This window comes from Folsomia candida, unplaced genomic scaffold, assembly GCF_002217175.1.
Source record: "Folsomia candida strain VU population unplaced genomic scaffold, ASM221717v1 Fcan01_Sc037, whole genome shotgun sequence".
Lineage (NCBI taxonomy): Eukaryota > Metazoa > Arthropoda > Collembola > Entomobryomorpha > Isotomidae > Folsomia > Folsomia candida.
In genome coordinates, this window is record NW_019091229.1 from 1014088 (window position 1) to 1033568 (window position 19481).

Consider the following 19481-nt stretch of genomic DNA (forward strand, 5'->3'; position numbering starts at 1 on the left):
TGGATACATGAATTCTATGCGTTGTAAAGCGGAAAACTCAAAATATTCTTCACCCCGACTAATATTGATTCTGAGGTATGATTTCAAAATGAGGGAGAAGATCGTGTTCAGAAATAAGGTGCGAAATTCAACCAATGTTTCTCTATGAAGAAGAGTTATAAGATCTACCTCGAAATGGGAAGCAAATTTGAGATCCACCGCTAAATGATGTACACTTTTGTGGATTAGGTTATCCACCAAATTTTGTATGTGGCCAGGATTGAAATCTAACCTTGATACTGCCCAGTTTGGGAAACAAATTTTGCAAATGTGTACAATTGTTGTGGGTGATTTCGTCCTGAGAAATATGTGATTGACGTGATATTTCTTAAAATATAGGTGATTTTTGAAAACTAATTTTGCCACGTGGTCAATTAGTCCGTCGTCCGAGTTGGGTAAGTACATTAGAACGAGGCAAGTTGAGAAATATGTTCGGTAAATGTCGACTTGCTGTATGCTTGCTCCTGAGAGTAAATTTGAGTCAATATAATTTAGGAAATTGTCCACGATTCTGAAATAATTTTGGGATCCTGCCCCCAAAATTGTGAGAAGTTTCCATTTTAAAGGCGTTTTGGTGAGAAAGGGTTGAAAATCGGGTAGAATTTGGGAGTAAAGTTTTGCATAAGAATCGTTTTCCGGGTGACGTGAATTGTTGAAGACTTTCTCGGGATATGTGAGTTGAACGGGGTGGCGGATGAGGGCAATGTTATCGAGGTCAAGGTTATCGGTGTGGGGCGAGCTGATGATGCAAATTAGAATGTGACACTTTTCGAACAAGTTTAAATCTTGGTGAAAGTCTGAAAGGCAGAAAGTGGCAAAATTGGAAATTATTATTAGGAAGAACTTTAATGGGGAAGAATTTAGTCGCCTTTTCATTTTTGGAACTGAATTTTTGTCCAATTTTGTAAACAATTTAAGGGGGACCCCGGTCTGGTTTTTAGTTGAGAAAGTAAGTACCTCAAATAATTGTTTATGTATGTAGCCTGCCAATAAATTGTATGCAAGGATAGTACAATATTAGATAACTCCATACAAATATATGTAATATTGTGTATTTACAAATACATGTATGTATACATAATTATTCCACGAATTAAGTGTTTATGGACAGTATCTTCTGAAGTATATACTTCCAAAAATATTTTTTCCTATTGTCCAGTTACATAATAACGAGTTTGTTTATCATAGTTTCAATTGTATTGGTTAAGAACGTATTTATGTGTCTGTAAATACGCAATTCATGAAATTGATTCACCTGGCAAGTGCAAAATTTGCAAGTTGTTACTGTTACATACAAATTTAGTAGTGAGTCTATTTATGTATTTAGTAATGAATCCAATTTCCACTTCCTAAACAATTGTATGCACTTATAGAATAACTATTGTAAAACTTCAGCACCACATAAATACATACGTAAAAATAATTAAATAATGTTGACTTTTTGAAAAGTATTTAAATGCACTCTGGATTTCTATTAAGTAAATAAACTATATTAAATCAAGAGTAAGCTCTTCCCTTGATCAAGTTAATTTTACTCTGGATTTATTATACTTACAAAACTTAATATGGAATTTGGAATTCATTTACTTTTCAAAAGGTAACATTATTCTTAAATATGTACAGATTATCGATTTCCGGAATATTTTCAATAAAAGGTTTGACATGACAATTAACTATAAAGGTCTGATTTTTATGGCAGGCTGAAACTCATAAAATGACTACTGTCTGTTTGTAATATGCACTATTTCTGAAAATTTCGAAAATTTTGCTGCCATGTAGGAGCATATTTGCATACATTATTAGCAACCAAATTTTCGAAAACAGTGCATACTTAAAAAGAAATCCACGACACACTTAAGGAATAATTGTTAGGCATAAATTTGTATTTATTTATATTTTATTGGTAATAATTTCAATAAGACGTTATCGTTATTTACTCTATTTAACAAATTCTGCCACTGTTTTAATTTCTGTCATTTTCTTCTTGTCCATGTGCATTCGGAATGTGAAGAAGTAAACGGCTTCTACCAGACTGATGATACTGAACCCCATACACAAGCTCATTACGCCTCCTGAAATGAAAATAATTTAAAAATTAATAGTTTTTATTTTTCCTAAATATGTAAATATGATACGAAAAACAGGAGAAACCAGACCAAGTGCAGAGACGAAATCTTCCTAATTAATAAAGATAAATTATAAATTCTGTTATTTAAATATTTGCATTACTATTATGCTGTTAAAATATGAAGTAAATTCATACCCATGTGAATAGTTCGTCACTATTTTAAATAAACAATTTTAATCCCGTGTTAAATTACAGGAAACCTGTCACCTATTTAATTTCTTACCGTTTATACTGCATGATTGAAGACTCCCTAAAGAAAATGCGGAGTACACTGATGCTACCACTACAATAAGTTGTAAATTCAATGTATTAATTATTTATTATATTAATTAATCACAATTTAAAATACGTAATTAACTTATCTGTACTTACCTGACATAGCTGATATCATTCAAATGTGTCAGGCCACCTTCAACAATCGCTTCCCTCAACATTTTAGTCTGATTGGCTAAAGGTTGGTTGGGAAAGTCGGCTGCAAATACATACATAAATTAATAATCTCTGATCTATGTGACCCATTACCAATGAAGTATTTTTGCCTTCTACCAACCCGCAGTTACAAAGACATTGTAGAACGTTTCATTGCAAGATGGTAAACAAAATTGCGCACAGGATTTGTCCTGTTCTCTGTCCTTCTTCGATTTAAAGTTGAACATTGTACTTTCTAAAAAAAAGAAATATGTAAATTTTGCTGTAACTAATCGCTGCATGTGTGTATGTATGTTGTACCTGGGCTAAGCTCAAATGCTGCAGTTGGCAAATTTTTCTTCTGGATGGCGTCTTAAAAACAAAAACGAGATTTATGTAAATGGACGTAACCAAAAGTAATAAATTTCTGAAAATTTTCTTGTGTACCTAAAGCTTTTTTGACACATTCTTGAAACTTTTTTAGCGTGCAGACACTATAATTTCCTGCATGTAAATTTTTTTAATTAATTAAGAATTAATCCATGTTAGCTATGAATTAATCCCTATTTATAAGGCAAACCTGGTGAAAAGTATGTGACACATTGACATTCCTGAAAAACAAATTCTGTCTCACACTCCACAATGCAGGCAGATCTGGAATACTCCTTGTAAAATTTTAGAGGAAATTCATCCTAGACAGATAATTATAAATAGTTAAATATTTCAGATTTCGAATGTAAAAAATGCAAATCTGTAAAAACTCACTGGGAAAAAGCAGCCTCTCGTTTTAGCAGAGAAACCGCGGAGTACATCGCCAGAATAAGTGTCAACTGCGGTCACACCGATTTGCGTTTCCAGTCCGGGACCCACGATGTAACCACGTTCTGCAACGGCAGGGAAATCGTCGGCATTGTGGACGAATACCTGGCATGTAAAATTTCAATACCATTTATTTCTGTGTACATGTAGATTTTGTAGCTGTGTAATGTGCAAAATATGTTGAAAACAATTAAATAATTAGTATTTAACTAAATAAATATGTACCCTTAATCCTTTAAAGGAGTCAGTTGGAATAGAGTCGCATCCTACAAAAAGAAACGTGGTGTAATTATGTGTCTTCAATTTTGTATGAATCTTCCATAATTTAAAGCTATTTAAATACGTATTAACCTCTTCCACATTTTATATTATGACGTACTTAATTATACATACTTTGTTAGAAGTTTAGGAACGCATTTGCCCCATACATACATACGCAAGTCATTTTGCAGTTTTGGATTTCCACGGAAAGTTACGAAACTTGTTTGGTCATCGATTCGGCAAAATAGGCGACAATTCGCGTTCGCCAACTTGGGGTTTTTGCACATTTTTTTGCACTTACATAGTACCCAAAATAAATATAAAACGGGACTAACTTAGCGAATCAATCATCAACTGTAACCCCCTCGATCTTCCCGCACCCGCAACTTTAAGGGGGAATTGTTCCGCGAAGAAATTAAAAGTCTGGGTCGCCCCGCCCGATCCGATCGGCTTCGATGAGGATGCATTCGTCTTAATTCTGTTCCTTTCCCGACACTTCCCACTGTCCCGGCATCTCTGCAAGTATTGGCAAATTCCTGGGAAAAGGTCGTCATCATAGATTCGAGCACAGTTAAAATTGTCCGCCGTAGTTGACCCGGTTTCCGTGTCGTCCATCCCGTCGCCTTTGCCCTTATTTCCGCCGCCGCTACTTCCACCACCACCGCCAGAATTTTTGCTTCGAAACGTGTCCGTATATTCCCACACGGCACGTTGTAGGTATTCGTACTCCTTTTCTTGAATCATGACTTCTAGGTCGTGTTTCCTGTTTTTGGGGGGAGAGAAAGTCGAAAATTCAAAATATAGCGAAAGGAAATACATATATGTGTATGTAAATGAAATATGTTAAAAAACAGAAGTCGGATTTTTGAAGGTCGTTTCCCGTTTTAAGAGAGAAAGTAGAGAGAGAGAAAACTGGTGAAATGCAAAAATCGGATTTCTCGGGTTTTGAGATGAGGAGAAAGTAGTGAAAATGAAAGTATGCAGGTGAAATATAAAATAAATCGTTTTTTTAGGTCGTGTTTCCCGTTTGTAGTCAAAGTGAAAGTGGGTGAACTCCAAAAAAATCCGGATATTTGGAGGTCGTGTTTCCTGTTTGGGAAGAAAACAGTGAAGTGAAATGAGGACAAAACAAAAAATTCATATTTTTGGAGGTCAGGTGTTTCGTTATGGAGAAAGTAGTAAAAGTGAAAGTAGGTGACACACATATTTACAAAAAAAACTGCCCACTTACGAATCCTTTCTTTGTTTCTTTGTCTCAACAGCGTTAAAAGTGCAGCAATACCCGCTGTCAGTTAGCACCTGGTGGGTCATCGTAAAATAAAATATTCATGTTCCCGAAAAAACAGGTCAAGGTATGTATGTATGTACACGCTTTTCTTTCACTTTCACTTTCACTTTCACTTACCAGACGAAACATTTGCGTGCATTGGGCAGGTGCATTGTTCCATCGGCAACTTAACAAGTAGTCGTCACATTTGGGTGCCACGAGTCTCAAGTATTTTAAGGCAGTTTCCGGTTTTACGAAATTCTTGTCCACGTTGATGTGATCATTGTTTCTCGCGTCGGGGTCGACCAGGACGGAAATTATGGTACGCATTTGACCCAGAGTGAAACTGAAGTATGTATGTAATTAACAAAATTTATGCTGCTTTGATTAATTACTAGTTAAGGTTTAAAATGTATTTCAAATATATTTCATACTTGTAGCGACACCCCTGAATGATTAGTTTTTCAGTGGCGGCTTTATTTACAGTGCAAATCTATAAAACAGTGGGAGTATTCGTTATGAGTTCGCATCCTTAAAATACTAGCCAAAAAACCAAAGTTCGAAAGTTTGCGAAAAAATTTGGCTTGAAAATTCATTTGCGAAATTGAGCGTGTCTTAGGCTAGTATTTAGTTAGCACTTTTTTTTTAAAAATCACGTTGCGATGCGAACATGTAAACTCGTAATGAATATCCTTAATGTCATTTTAGACGTTTGTTTTTTATCCCTTATTGTTAAATTTGCTTACAGTAACTGCAGGGAAAATGATGCTGGAAACTGGATGATTAGTCGTAGCGACGGACGTAATGATAGGACTGCGCTCCCATTTCGTCCAAATTTTCGACATTAGATATCCAGCAGCCCCAAGACCGAAGAGACACCAGGCCAGCCAGAAAATCCTGGTTGAAAAAAGTGGTACATCATTTGCGAGGTTAAAATCGTGCCTGGATTTGTGAACGTAAGTAACTTGGCAAATTTCAAAAAGTATTCCAAATAGTTTGATACAGTTATGTATTTGGCAAGGTGAATTTGCGAAATAATCCTTCGCATAAAAATTTGCGAGTAAAATTTGCGAAAGAAATTCTACTGTTTTTTGTAAGCCAGCGTTTAGCGAAAGTTCGTAAAGCCTAGTATATGATTCTGATTCAATTCGCGAGACATGCCAAACTTATCGTAAGAACCAGGCACAATTTATATATTCATTAAATTAGCATATTTAGAATTATAATCACTCAACTGTTCCGGTTTACTTCTTTTCCTCTCAGAAAGATATTTCCATCCGTGTAGCGTGGTAACGGCGCAATATTCTCTGAACTGATTTCCACAAGTGACATCATCTCGCATATCGTGATGATGATGGTCGGCGTGAGGATCAGCAATTTCTGCTTGACGATTTAGCGCTTCTAAATTCTTGGTACTTTTCGTCCTCTTAAATTTCAGCCGACCTGTGACCCTCGCTCGGGAAAATGTTTCCAACCAGTGCTTCTTACGGGCCAGATATGCCTCCACTTTTAAGGCTGAACTGTTCTTCCGCTTCTAAATGTTTTTAAAATTCTGAGAATAAATAAAGTTTCTTAATTGAACAATATTTTTTCACCTACGAATGGCAACGGTTTATTTACCAGGGAAAATAGCTTTTTGCAAATAAAAAAAAACATTCGTTGTGTTCAAAAAGTATTATTCCGCAAATTCCGTACACTCTTAGAAAAATCAATACCAGATCAATACCACGCGGTATTCATATGTGACTCTACCGTTTTGGTATTGATTTAATACCAAGCGGTATTATTTTGGATTTATACCGTTACGGTATAAAAACGTCACTTGCGGTATTGATTTTTGTTCGTGGTAGTATTGTTTATTAATACCGAAGGGTAGCAACCTAAGACACAGCGGTATTAAAACACTTAATACGGTATTGATGATTGATACCATGCAGTATGAAAAATAACGGTTTAGTACTGGTTGGTATTGATTTTAACGTTATTTATTTGATAAAATTACAAATCAGCCAATTATAAATGACAAATATTTACAAAAAATGGAAATCAACTGGATGGAATATAATGGAATAACTTAATTATGAAACTGGCTCACAAACAATAATGTGGAAGAGTTGAGCTGACTGGTTCTAAACGCACAAGCAATTTAAACAATAAATTGTGTAAATAATTCACACTTTGAGGCAGTTATTTTTATATATTTTTCAATTTAAAGTTATCTTACTCCTAATTCGATAGGAAATATCCAACTGAAATAAGCGATAAGCAAAATGTCAATTACCCAACGGGCAAAGGCATAGGAATTCCCTACGATTTCGAGATAAAAAAGCCTCTCGATTCTAAGCGAGGGTAGCTCGAAAAGATCTCGAATTTACAGTTAAATGTCCAGCGAGACCTAAGGAAATCCTCTCGATTATTCGGAGATATTGGCGACACGATTTCCAGCATTAATCGACGAGATTTCGTATTTGCCTGAATATCGAATTCCTCTCGAATTTTATGCGATTTCATTGGGATTAAAAAAGTAGCATACAAAATACATTGCATTGTTTGTGTCTTAATTTATTTTACAACAAATAACTACCAATACAATTTGTATCAAAAAATTAATAAGTTAATGATATAATTTATAATTTTATCTTCACTCAGGATTGCCAGGTTGAGCAGCTACATTTCTAAATAATAATAAAATAGTCCATACATTATACAACGATTCAATTTGATATATATTCATAGAAATATATATATTAATTTAATGTTTCTGTACTTACCTCCTTTGTCTAACTCGATCATGGGCTTGCTTCAAAACAGTCGGAAGCACTTCATAATACTTAATCAAGGTTGCTTCTCCAGATGTCCGTGGATTTCTCATCAGTGCATCTAATAATTAATTAAGCAATTCACATAATTAGACGCGCTCATAATTAGCTTTAAATGACCCCGCTCGATAAAAAATTCATACGAAAGGGTCTGATTAATGAACTCAAACCATAATACGATATTTTTATTTTCACTTACCAAAAATCGAATTCACAAGAAGAGCATGATCGGCCAGCGACAATTTTCCCCGCTTCCCTTTGTGACTATAGAGTGAACAAAGTTCATCCGTCATTAAAAAGGACATCATCCCTTTAACGGCTTCTAACAAAGTTGCACCCCCGCAATCTTTCAGCTTACGAATCTATAAAATATACAGCAATTAAAACATCTTTAAACAAAAACATATTCATGGTCTAATTACATACCAATGCATTTTTGGCAGCCTCATCATTTTTTAATTGCTCATCCAGTGACGAAAGAGCTGCAGAATCCCGAAGTGGAAATAATCCGAAAGGAAAGGAGAAAGTTTGCTGACTGGAAGCGAGCGGTTGATTATACTGATTATTCTTTAAAATCTGCACAATTTCATCCAGTTGATCTTGTTGGCGATCGAGTACAATAGTTATTCTTTCTATTTTCTTTAGAATTTCAGGGAGTAATCCTAAAAATTATTGTTTTGTTTTTAAATTAATTAATGTTAAAATATTGCATTTGTGAATAAATGATCTGCATTCACAAATAAATATAAAAATAATCCCTTTATTATCTTGTGTACCTTGATCGCCAACGGTTCTATTCATTTCTTCTACCCTTTGCGGGGGAGCCTGGCTCATTGCATTATTCAGGATTATTTCGCCACGCTCCATTCCTCCAAAGTCGTCGCCCTCATTTCCTGCAAAGTGGTCCCCCTCTTGATTCCTTCCCGTATCGACACCAGCAGCCAGCAACTCTTGAATTGTGTAAATAGTTTGAGAAGTTGAAGCCATTTCTTCAATTTGATGTCGCGGAGGGTTTGGTAGCTGAGTAACGGGTCCAACATTCTTCTTCACGACACGGCGTTTGGCGCTGGATAAATCAGATGTTCCCTCTGCAACTTTGGACTCCTGTCTAGCTTCTTGCAAAGTCCCTTAATATTAAAAAAATATATATATATATATGTAAATAAATGTAAAGAATACATAATAAATCATTTGTAGGTTTTTAAACTCGATCTTATTGTTTAAGGAACAACAAATTATTGTTCAAGATCTCACCAAATTAAAGTTATCGTGCAACTGCTAAATTGTGAGTACAATATACTAGTTATTGACTTCATGGAAATTACTTAATTTTTTCACTCACCATATTGTCCAAGAACTCTTCCTTGATATTGTGTCCAGTCTTCCTTGGGCGATTCACAACGTTTGATTGCTTTTTTTAAAACTTTATGTCCATAATTGTTCGGCCATAAAATGGAACCATTAGATATCCATGAAACTGGAATGGCCTCCACAGTCTCTATGTCTTGATTATCTTTACACTCTTTAAATACGACGACGGCGTATTTTTGCTCCATTTTTTATTCGTTGAAATTATGGAGTTGAGGAATAACGATAATTTTATTTTTTCGTTTTAAAGCCACACACTTAAATTGAACATCACTTATGTTAAAAGTATTTATGGGACTAGTAGCACTATCAACTTCAAAAATGTTAACAATCGATGAATTACACGGATACTCAAAGAAATTGTTTTTTGAAGTAAAAACACGTCCAATTACGTTCCCATCAGTTGCATTTTTAACGAAGTGACTAACTTCTACTACTTCACCGGTTTTAAGCAAAATGATATTATCAGGGGATTTATTACTAATTATAGAGTCCCTAAATACTATTTTTTTAAATGCGCAAGAATTATTTTTTTTAGCATTACTAAAAGTCACTGAATTTTTAGTTGCAGTATGCGGAAGCATGCTCACCTCGTTTTTCTGTTGCTCAATGATGCGGCGGTATACTTGTTGGAGGGGAAGATGAGACCCTTTAATTAAATTTTTAATTTTTCCCAAAAAGTTTTCAAATGGAAATGCACTGAAGGAATTTAAGTCCCCATGTTTTCGTACATCATTGGTCAAATGTATTAGGCCGTGTACATTGTATGATAGATTTTCTTTTCCATATAATTTTTTAAATTGTTCCACGAAATAAAGTAATAAATCTTCAGCGTATTTTAAATTCGGTTCGGTTTGATTAGTGATTGATAACAACCTAACAGCAATTGATAGCACCAAAAAATGTCTATAATATTCTTCACTAATTATTCCTTTTAAGACGATCGGTCCCGTGTAGAGAAGAAACAGGCGGAATTCCGTAGCTTTCCATCTGTCAACTTCAGAGAGAGGGCGACTTTTTCTCACAAAATCACTTGTCACACAAGGTCGACACTTTTCAAGACGAAGTGATATTTTGTCAATTGATTTTTTATTTAGTCTGTAGCTTTTTCGTTTTCCATGTACAAAAATTTTTAGAATTTTTTTTGTCACTCCTAAGCATACAAGATGCATGAACTCGTATGGGATGTCTCCAACTAGATCGAGGGGTAAATTTTCAATCACTGTTCTATAATTATGATGAGGGGGTTGTTGATTAGCACGAAATGAATGATTTGTCCTCAATTCACTGTTCGTTTTTAAATATACTACACGATTCTCTTTATATTTTCCTTTAACGATGCATTTTCCACAACCGTAGTATCCAGTGTGACCCTTGATTCCAGTGACAAATGCACGAGCAGGGGCGTCACATACTATGCTTGACAGTTTAAACTCATATTTTACATTATTAATAACTACACCGTTTTCGATTAAAGCTTTTGTTTCTTGAACAAATTTTTGCAGGTAGTTATCTACGTCACTTGGCTTTTCATTCCCAAAGTAAAGTCCAATAATAAACACTTTTTTCGTTTCAATTACACGTCCTAAAATTGGCCAAAACTGTTTAGATGAACTTTTAAATAGTGGGAGTCCATCAATATTTATTTGAATTTTGATTACTTTAGGGTTTGGTCGAAGTAATTTAATTGACTGCTCAATTATACTTTTATAACCAAAGTGAATATATTGTCCCCCACCGCACTCTTCAACCAGTGATGTTGTCGGGGTTGCTAGTAAAGTTCTGCCATCGACAGGTAATTTTGGTAGGCTTGGTTGTTTATTTAAAATTGTCAGTAATCCATTAAATGCCGATCTTGTTATTTTATTATTCACACCCCATTCTCTTAAATCTTGCTCTAAATTATATGGCACTGAAGCAAATTGGTCTGTACTTAAATTTGTAAACTCATTCACCGACTCAATTACACTATTTTCTAAATTGTCTTCGTTAAAATTGATTTCAATTGTGTTCTGATTTTCGGACTGGGGATTTATTTGTGAACTGCTAAAATTAACTATATCAGTTTGAAAATGTGAAATATTATCTGTTACATTGTTATACATAAATTTGGCTACATTAGCGCTGATTTTCCTAAACTGTGACCTTTTACAAAGACGGAACGTTGGAGTTTTACTTACTCGTCCCATTGTCACAATGGTAGTAATAATATATCAGCTGGATCTGGATATATTTAATTAGTCCTTTTTGTATTCGCTAAAAATTCGCTACGACTTCGAGTTACCATCTTAACAATACTTGTAGATTCGCAGGGATATCGAGAGTAATTCTGACACTAATCGTCCATAATATGTTACATGCTGATTTGCAATTCTCGAATTTTTCTCGAAATCGTATCGATTTCGCACAGAGTGTCACGACGTTTTGTTATGTCTGTTAGTAGCTCAAATATCCCATGGAATTCGATAAGGAAATCTTGTGGATTTCTGAGCGATGTAGACCTCGCTTATATTTCGAGATAATCGTGGGGATTTCGATCAGCGAGGATATCTCGACTTGCCCGTTGGGTAGTTGAAATATTTTAGAATATCTACACATGTCTAATTTAATTTCAATAGTCATTCTGATTTGTAAATGTATTCACCAACCTAAAATTATCCGGAATCCTATATGCACGACCGGAACTCGGAATTGGCTAAGTTGATGATCTCGCTAAATATAAAACAATTTAATTAATACAAAGCAGACACTATGACGAAATTGGTGGTTTAAAAATCCTTCCGATTAATATAATACGTAGCAAAAGATAAAACGAAAAGAAAAAATAAATTTAAGCTTACCCTTTAATAAGAACGTGTCAAATTTTCCAGCGGAATAGTCAATTTCTTCCCCTCAAATAATTCCCTAGCCGAAATAATTTTGAAGCACTTATTTTTAAAAAGAGAACGATTTGCAACTGCAAGTGTGAGGTGATTACATTGCAAATCTCGCGCACAAATCTATACCGGACTGATTTGAGACTGGGTAAACGTGGTATAAAATCTGTACCAGCCAGTATTGATGTTTTACCAACTCGGTATTACAAGTTAATACTCTCCACGTACAAGCTCGTGGTATTGATTTTTCGCAAAATTTTAATACCCATTCGTGATTGCGTGATTATACCAGCACGACGGTATTAAAATTTTTCAGAGATCAATACCCAGTTTCTAAGAGTGTAGTATTATTTTAGATTGATTTTATTTTCATGTGATACAGCCACCTGGGCAAATGCTTTAAAAAATTTGCAAAGAGCACAAAAAATTGTGGCGTTAGGTGATTCGCAAAATCTGCAAATCTGCACAAACTTTCTGGTGTCCTATTTTGATTTAGTTGCCATGGATAATCTTTAATTTCTGTGGCTTTTATCGTTTTTCATGGAGAGCACGAGTATGGAAATAAATAAAACCATACAAATTTTTTAGTAAATTTAAAAAAGAAAAATCACATGTTTCAATTTTTCAAAGTTTTCCAAAGTTACATTTTTGCACTAAATTTGTGAATGTTGCCGTGAATACACCTATTACTTCAACATATTTATATACTTACGCCTCGTTGCTGTTCTTGATCCACTGCCCACGGCGAGCTTGCGGCTTTTCTTGCCCATGGGGACGGGGGATTTCCGGTGTAATCCCCCGGAGGAATGTACAGATCTGAAATGGTGGCAGGTTGGTCGTCACGATGTAAATGAATCAAGGGTCGTCCATAATTTGGCTGTGCTCCTTCGCCTTCAGAGTTGTAGTATTCGGCTAAATGATCTCTCCTACGTCGGAGACGATTAGCCAACAATTCCTTAAACCGGTTGACATACGGGGCTAATTTTATTGCGTCCATTGTGGGCTTCTTTGTAGATCGTAAGATTAGAGTTAAACGAAGATAAGTGAACAGAAGTCTGACCGACATAACGCAACGGGACAAAAGAGCGACGGGTTTTTATCAGATTGGAGCTTTATTAATATTTAAGTGATGAGAAAATGATGGACACTAACTAAGCGGAAGTCGTCTCGTGTGCATGTTTGTCTCGCGATAGGACAAGGTACAAGTTTGACGTGAACCTGAGACATGCATCATTGTATGAAGACTTTCACTGCATATTTAGGTTGTGAACCATTTACATACATGACTAAATTGTGTCAGGAATTAGGGATGGATAATAAAAAAAATGTGTAAGCTACCTATTTACATATGTACATATTTACATATGTACATATTTACATAAATATGCACATTGTTATGGTTTACATAACAGATGTAGACGACATACATAGATTTTGAATGTATTATAATTAAGGAAATGTATGGACATTAAATTGAAAAAAGTATTCATAGGTAATCATTTATGTTTCCACTTGGTTTTGAAGGCGACAACTTTTGCACGAACAACTACTATATATATATATGTATATCGTGATAAAAAATCACATTTTCTCCTATTTAGTCTTATCTTAGGCACCAATTATTTAAATGAATTTACATATGTACTATTGGCTCCAAATGAAGACGTCATCCTCTTAATTCCAGGTACCAAATGCTGCGAAAGACTTCGCATGGAAATAGCAATTTCTTTACGAAAGTCGCACATGAGAAATATCGCTAACCCCAAAATTATCAAGACACTCCACAAGATAAAAACAGTTTGAATACTTCCGCTCATATTGACCGATTCGAAACCTTGTTTAACGTCACGAGTCCTATTTTTCGTAAACTCGATCCTCCGTTTGTCCACCCTGGTTGCCATGATTTTCTGAAATCTCTGAAATATCCCAGATTCCAGGGTTTTCATCAAGGTATCAGCCAGCCTTGACCGCCTCCGGGATTCGAAGGCCCATACTTTCATATAATTTGTCGTTATTGTATCTTTGCCTTTTCGAAAGTGGAGAAATTTATAAAATTTGGTTAAGCGATTGAATAATTTATCAGTGTTTTCTTCGGTATCGACATATGCAAATTTTCGGGAACATTCCGTCATCCTACTTTCCGTCCAGTCCTCCCAGACATCTGGAGATGGTGGATTCAATTGGAAATCCTGATCCCATGTTAAATTTGTGTCATCTTCAGGCCAGAATATTCGTTGTGGGATGATCATATTAAGCGATAATAGGCTGCAAGTTACAAAAATGGAGGTATTCACGTCAATTTTGTAAACGTCACTTTACATCACATCTATCTTCGCAATTTTGCAATATTTGCGGAAAATTTGTGATGGTTAAAAATTGAATTTTTCGTGTTTTTCGTCAAAAAACTCTAAATTTGGAAACTCGTTGGAAATTTTAATTGGTTTCTATCAGGTGTAATTATGAAATCAACATCGTACCGAAGGGAAATGTTACTTCAAAATCATTTGTCCGTAAGAGGTTAATGGATAAAAATAGTTAAATTCTGACATAATTCTGTCCTATAATTTTGTGCTGCGAATACATTTCAACACCCTCAAAGACCCGGTGCTAATCGTGGTGCATATTCATATATGACTTTTAGCAAATGGTGATAAGGTTTTTCATCGCATGGTTATAAATCTTGCCCGCATGGTGACAAATTGTCAGGTGATAATTTTATCGCCTTTAGGTGAGAAACGCTATAAATATTTATATGCGTACCGTTCGGTGACGATTAACACGAGGTTATTAAGTAAGAGTGCAGTGAGTATTTAGAAACATTATACATACCTAACTCTATCCAAATTTCTTGGCGTCCAGGTATTCTTATTATTAGGATTTAATTTATATTCCCACATGTTGCTCCAGGAAACCATGTTTGCAACGCCAACCATATACTTGCCAAAGTGTCCAATCCGGCGAATAGGAGTAGAAGCACAAATAGAACATTACATCCTGTGTTGCAAGGGACGATAACATATATTGTTCCTGATAGATTTGCAAATTTTTAGTTAAATTTAACACGTTGTCCTCCTTTGCGAACTCTGATTCTATCCAAGGTTGCTCTTCTCGGGGGGGAATTTGATTCTAAAAATTAGTATAGCCCAAGAAATGTTATGAAATGGACGCACTTCTTACACTTTTAAAATCCGTACTGGTGTTGACTTTCACTTGCTATCGTACTGGTGACATATTATTTATGCTGGGTTCTATTTAACTGATCATAACTTAATATTTTCGCTAATAGAATGAATGTTTTTTTTTATCCCGGGTTTTTAGGGTATCGGGTATTTTCGAGTTCTGGTGGGTTTTGGGGTCCGCAGGTTGTCGGGGTAGTCGGGGTTTTTAAATTTAATAAAGTATGATAGCCGGGAATTATTAACAATTCCAAACTTAATTGGTTATCAAACTTAAATTAATTAACAGCTATCTTTCGAAATTGCTGAAATAGGAGATTGTTTTCAAAACCTAATATGTGAGACACAGACTCAAATTACCCGAAAACCCGGACTACCCCGAATTCCCCTACTACCCCTACTACCCTGAAACCCCCGACTACCCTGAACACCCTGAATACCCCGAATACCCTGAAAATCCCGACTATACCGACTACCCCTACCACCTGAAACCCCCAGGTAAAACCCCTGGGTATTGGTTTTCAATAGCAAAACCCCGGAGGTTTCCTTACCCTGCATTTGAGGCTTAACAGGATTTACCCTCTGTATATATGTTACCCTTCAATGATACATAATTACTGAAGCGATGGAATTGCATAGTACATCCGTGATAACAATCGTATCATAAAATTGTTGAGAGTGTACTTACCACGATATGTCGTTTTCTGACATCGAACGCCATGAAGAACCAGCTCGGACAATTTTTCCAAGAAACACACACCGGCGTTAGTAAGTCGTCAAACGTTTCCGCCATTTTGACCGGAAGCGGTGACGTAATCCGAATAATTGCCAGACTGAGGTAGCAATTAGTGAATATTATCGACATCAACATCCACGTCCCGATCACCCATTTCAACTTGACCAAGTGTTTCGGAATGTTGACCGATTCCTCGAGTAGGGATGCCACCAAGAGTAACACAATGAGGGTAAAATCTTCCCTAACTTGGGTAACATTCATACCTGTTCAAAAAATCTGTCTTCATTCAAAATTCGTTTAATTCAAAAATTGGAAACAATAAATTCATTCATTCATTTCTAATTTGAAAATAAGCATTATTTATGTTCATTCATTCAAACTTGCCTTAATACGTACATGGATTTCCCAATATAAGTACCTCACGTTTTAAGCATAAGGCGAAAAATGAATAATGAATAAAATCATTCATTCATTCATTCTTCATGAATATGAAATGAAAAAATATTTATTCAATGCTCATTCGTTCAAAAGAATGAAACTATTATTCCTTCATTATTCATGAATTTCTTGAATGAACAAATTCTTCATTCTCAATTGAATAAATGAATGTGAACAATGATGTAAATTACTTGTTTCCCATAGCAGAAAGACGGTGAAAAATGCTAGCATGAAAAGTAACCATGCCATTGTTCCGATCCATAAATTAGTCTGAAATGGGGCAGTGTAAGGCTCAAAACTAAATTGGGGTTGGGCCCAGCACGATAAAAATGTGAAGGTGGGATACTCCATGAAAATGACGTCGTTCGGGAGAACACCAATCCAACTGGGATCGGGAAAAAGGTTCTCGACCTGAATGAATATGAATAACCCGGGCTGGGAGTATGTAAGCAGGGACGAATTGCTGTAACAGAGCAGAAGGGCTAACACGTATTCCCTAAAGGGAATCTGCGGAGGGTGACGCGAAATGAAGGCATCTTCACAGAATTGAGGGGTGAGATGAGATTTTATTGTGACATGAAGTTTGACGTTCCTCACCATGATTTTTGTGATGAGATATCTGTGACAAAAATATTTAGCGTTGGATTAGGTGACTCATCGCCTGTGACGTCACAGGTCTAAAATTCTGAACATTTTTCGCATTTCTCCGTAGACCAGGTCAGTACCAATTCAGATTCAGATTCATTTAAATGAATCTGACGGAATTTAAAAATAAATTCCCAGAACGGAAAAATTCGCAAAAATGTTCAGAATTTTAAACCTGCAACGTAACAGGCGACGAGTCACCTAATCCAACGTTAATTTAAATCATCTCTGGCGGAAAGTGTACATATTTATGTATACATAAATATGTACACTTTCCGCATACATGCATACATGCATTTAATCGTTGTACGGAAAACATATTCAAACAAAATAGCTAGAGAATTCTATTTTACAGACACCTTTTTCTCATTTTTCGAAAATTCTAATTCCTTCAGGTAGAAAGTCCGATGCCTAAAGTTTCAAATCGATTTCTTATAAACATTTCCGACCGGTGGGATAAAAGTCTTGCGTGAGAGGTCGATTTATGCCACATGTGAGGAAACGGAACAATCAGCATTTCATTTTATGTAGTTCGATATAATTTATGAATGTTTCCCTAATACCTGAATACTTAGGTCATTTCATTACTTTAACGTCTAGTTTTTGAAGCAAAATTGATGTATGGATCAGATGGCCACTTTTTTTACTACGAGGTCGTACTAGGTATTTTTTGTCTGCGACAAATTTGACCGATCGAGACCAAAAAAAAGTTGGGCATGAAGACCTTTCAAATGTTGCTCCTAGTTACCTACCTGAAGTATTCCGTCGTGGAAAGGATAGTTGAGAGCAGACATGATATCTTTGTTGATTGACAGTTTATCCTTAAGCTCATAAACACACCCTCATCACCGCGGCAGGACTGACAAACGAGGTGTAATTTTTGATGCTCCGAATCTTCTCCGACAAATCGCACAACCATCCCGTTTCTTACCCTGTGCTGAAAAATGTATGTCAATCTGATAGACTCCAGGTCAGGCTTGGTTATTGCTGACAAAAAGTACTGAATTGTAAATGGTGCGCTTGCCGAGTTCCAGAGAGTTTTCGCATTCTACATATACGTTTATAGAGAGCAAATTTATGTATAATGTCCTTTTGTATTAGGTATTTATTTGCTCCGATTTAATGCCAATAACAGCATGTATTTAGAAATACATCTGTGGATTTTCTTTATGTTTACAGTTTTTGAAAATTGGTATTAAATCATTACTGACAACTAGTCAGTGACTAGACTACGCATTAATTCTGAAACCACCTAAGTGCAATCTCTTCTTAATTCTAAAACAAACTAAGAGCACTCGCTTCTTAATTTTAAAACCAGCTTAGTGCACAATAAGAACGGGAAAAAAGACATAACTGCAATACCAAAATTATACAGAGTTATCTAATTACTTGTCCAAAAATTTTAAATGTCACGCTACAATGGAAATGGAAATGTCCACAAATCTCCAGTATGTAGTTACGAGGATTTAGGATTGCGATTTTTGTTGATTGTTCAACTCTAATATCAAAATTGATGACAAAATTCCCAAAATATTGAATTTCAGAGGCAAATTTTTTCGCAACTAATGGAGATTTATGAATTTCTCCTATTGGGAAACTTTCCATTGTAGCCTGACATTTAAACCACCCTGTGTGTACAGTCACATGTAGATTGTGCATGTGACTGTACCAGATTTTTAACCGTATTGTACATAAGTACTGTCAAATTTGTATAGCCGGCCACCTCATTTGCATATTTATTTTGACGCATTTGCGAGAGGCAAGGAGTTTATTTTACCGAGTTTAACCGAAAATTTGCATAGTGAGATTTATTCAAATTAGGTAACACGCCTAACCATGAGGATAGTACATGTATCAATTAAATGCGAAATATTTGCTTACGGTATGTTCAATAACCAGGGTCCAACTGCTAGCAAGGAATGCCTCCATAATCAAACTGTAGGCATGAGTGTACCCATCGTTATTGGGCAGCCCTTTCTCGACCGCTTTATCGACATAGGTCACGGCAAAAGTGCAGATGTGACCGCTTGGTTTAACTTTTCTTAGCGCCATTTTAATTAGTGTGCCACGCTTGTGAGTTCTGCTAACCCAGGTCCAAGACTTCATTATTGTCAGGGTCAACTTGAGACTAATTTTTGAAAAGTCTAGCCCTTCGCTAAACGTATCAAATACAATTAAGAGATTACAAGGTGAGTTGAGGTTTCCGGCAATTTCTTCAATATCCTGCTTTGCCGTGAGTTGACTTGATAAACCGGGAGCGACGAGAGGGACCAGGAAATGTAGGAAGATAATAAGGACATTGAAAGGAAGACGATGCATGACGTAATTTTTTTTAATATGTTTGGTCGACTAAAAATAATATATTCGCACTTGTTCGTAATAGATGCGTTGGTAATGCGAACTCCAACCGTCGAGTTTTCACACGCCAAGTGAACAGAAAGCTGAAAACATTCCCAGTTTTTATATACAACATTACCAAAGCGTCATGACCTAATCATCAT

The 19481-nt window shown here is 35.7% G+C and overlaps 4 protein-coding genes across 5 annotated transcripts; all 4 read right to left on the minus strand.

The window, feature by feature from the left end:
• Positions 1-1976: 1976 nt before the first annotated feature.
• On the minus strand, positions 1977-12132 carry LOC110861060 (pickpocket protein 28). 2 transcript variants are annotated; one of them, XM_035860856.1, is made up of 19 exons: positions 11950-12132; positions 11758-11821; positions 6158-6456; positions 5669-5819; positions 5357-5415; positions 5061-5268; positions 4887-4954; positions 3991-4744; positions 3620-3660; positions 3341-3499; positions 3156-3267; positions 3023-3079; positions 2897-2947; positions 2718-2831; positions 2540-2639; positions 2391-2450; positions 2303-2321; positions 2196-2217; positions 1977-2111 (listed from the first exon to the last, which is right to left on the minus strand). In XM_035860856.1, exons 8-19 carry the CDS (start codon positions 4472-4474, stop codon positions 1978-1980), a joined length of 1353 nt encoding a protein of 450 aa, XP_035716749.1. In that variant the 5' UTR covers positions 4475-4744; positions 4887-4954; positions 5061-5268; positions 5357-5415; positions 5669-5819; positions 6158-6456; positions 11758-11821; positions 11950-12132; the 3' UTR covers position 1977. The 2 variants fall into 2 exon arrangements, with proteins under 2 accessions (XP_035716749.1, XP_035716750.1); XM_035860857.1 differs by lacking the exon at positions 4887-4954.
• On the minus strand, positions 7464-9324 carry LOC118432911. The gene is made up of 6 exons (XM_022110172.2): positions 9084-9324; positions 8518-8868; positions 8168-8403; positions 7941-8103; positions 7694-7802; positions 7464-7597 (listed from the first exon to the last, which is right to left on the minus strand). The coding sequence occupies exons 1-6, from the start codon at positions 9295-9297 to the stop codon at positions 7564-7566; spliced, it is 1107 nt and encodes a 368-aa protein (XP_021965864.1). The 5' UTR covers positions 9298-9324; the 3' UTR covers positions 7464-7563.
• A 1336-nt stretch (positions 12133-13468) lies between the features above and the next one.
• LOC118439502 lies at positions 13469-16299 on the minus strand. Its single transcript, XM_035860873.1, has 3 exons — positions 15850-16299; positions 14815-15111; positions 13469-14250 (listed from the first exon to the last, which is right to left on the minus strand). The coding sequence occupies exons 2-3, from the start codon at positions 14916-14918 to the stop codon at positions 13605-13607; spliced, it is 750 nt and encodes a 249-aa protein (XP_035716766.1). The 5' UTR covers positions 14919-15111; positions 15850-16299; the 3' UTR covers positions 13469-13604.
• A 1115-nt stretch (positions 16300-17414) lies between these two features.
• LOC118439519 lies at positions 17415-19389 on the minus strand. Its single transcript, XM_035860902.1, has 2 exons — positions 18862-19389; positions 17415-18028 (listed from the first exon to the last, which is right to left on the minus strand). The coding sequence occupies exons 1-2, from the start codon at positions 19297-19299 to the stop codon at positions 17729-17731; spliced, it is 738 nt and encodes a 245-aa protein (XP_035716795.1). The 5' UTR covers positions 19300-19389; the 3' UTR covers positions 17415-17728.
• Between the last annotated feature and the right edge of the window lie 92 nt (positions 19390-19481).

What these genes read in the sequence shown, in the direction of transcription:
- LOC118439502 (XM_035860873.1), bottom strand. Translation starts at nt 14,918, where the DNA reads ATGGTTGGCGTTGCAAACATGGTTTCCTGGAGCAACATGTGGGAATAT. An exon ending in AGAAATTTGGATAGAGTTAG is followed by an intron (nt 14,251 to 14,814) that starts GTATGTATAATG and finishes TGTAACTTGCAG; the next exon opens with CCTATTATCGCTTAATATGA.
- LOC118432911 (XM_022110172.2), bottom strand. Translation starts at nt 9,297, where the DNA reads ATGGAGCAAAAATACGCCGTCGTCGTATTTAAAGAGTGTAAAGATAAT. An exon ending in AAGAGTTCTTGGACAATATG is followed by an intron (nt 8,869 to 9,083) that starts GTGAGTGAAAAA and finishes TTTAATATTAAG; the next exon opens with GGACTTTGCAAGAAGCTAGA. An exon ending in AGGCTGCCAAAAATGCATTG is followed by an intron (nt 8,104 to 8,167) that starts GTATGTAATTAG and finishes TATATTTTATAG; the next exon opens with ATTCGTAAGCTGAAAGATTG.
- LOC110861060 (XM_035860857.1), bottom strand. Translation starts at nt 4,474, where the DNA reads ATGTATTTCCTTTCGCTATATTTTGAATTTTCGACTTTCTCTCCCCCC. An exon ending in GTTGATGATTGATTCGCTAA is followed by an intron (nt 3,661 to 3,990) that starts GTTAGTCCCGTT and finishes TTCTTTTTGTAG; the next exon opens with GATGCGACTCTATTCCAACT. An exon ending in AATGATATCAGCTATGTCAG is followed by an intron (nt 2,451 to 2,539) that starts GTAAGTACAGAT and finishes AACTTATTGTAG; the next exon opens with TGGTAGCATCAGTGTACTCC.
- LOC118439519 (XM_035860902.1), bottom strand. Translation starts at nt 19,299, where the DNA reads ATGCATCGTCTTCCTTTCAATGTCCTTATTATCTTCCTACATTTCCTG. An exon ending in CCCTGGTTATTGAACATACC is followed by an intron (nt 18,029 to 18,861) that starts GTAAGCAAATAT and finishes ACGTATATGTAG; the next exon opens with AATGCGAAAACTCTCTGGAA.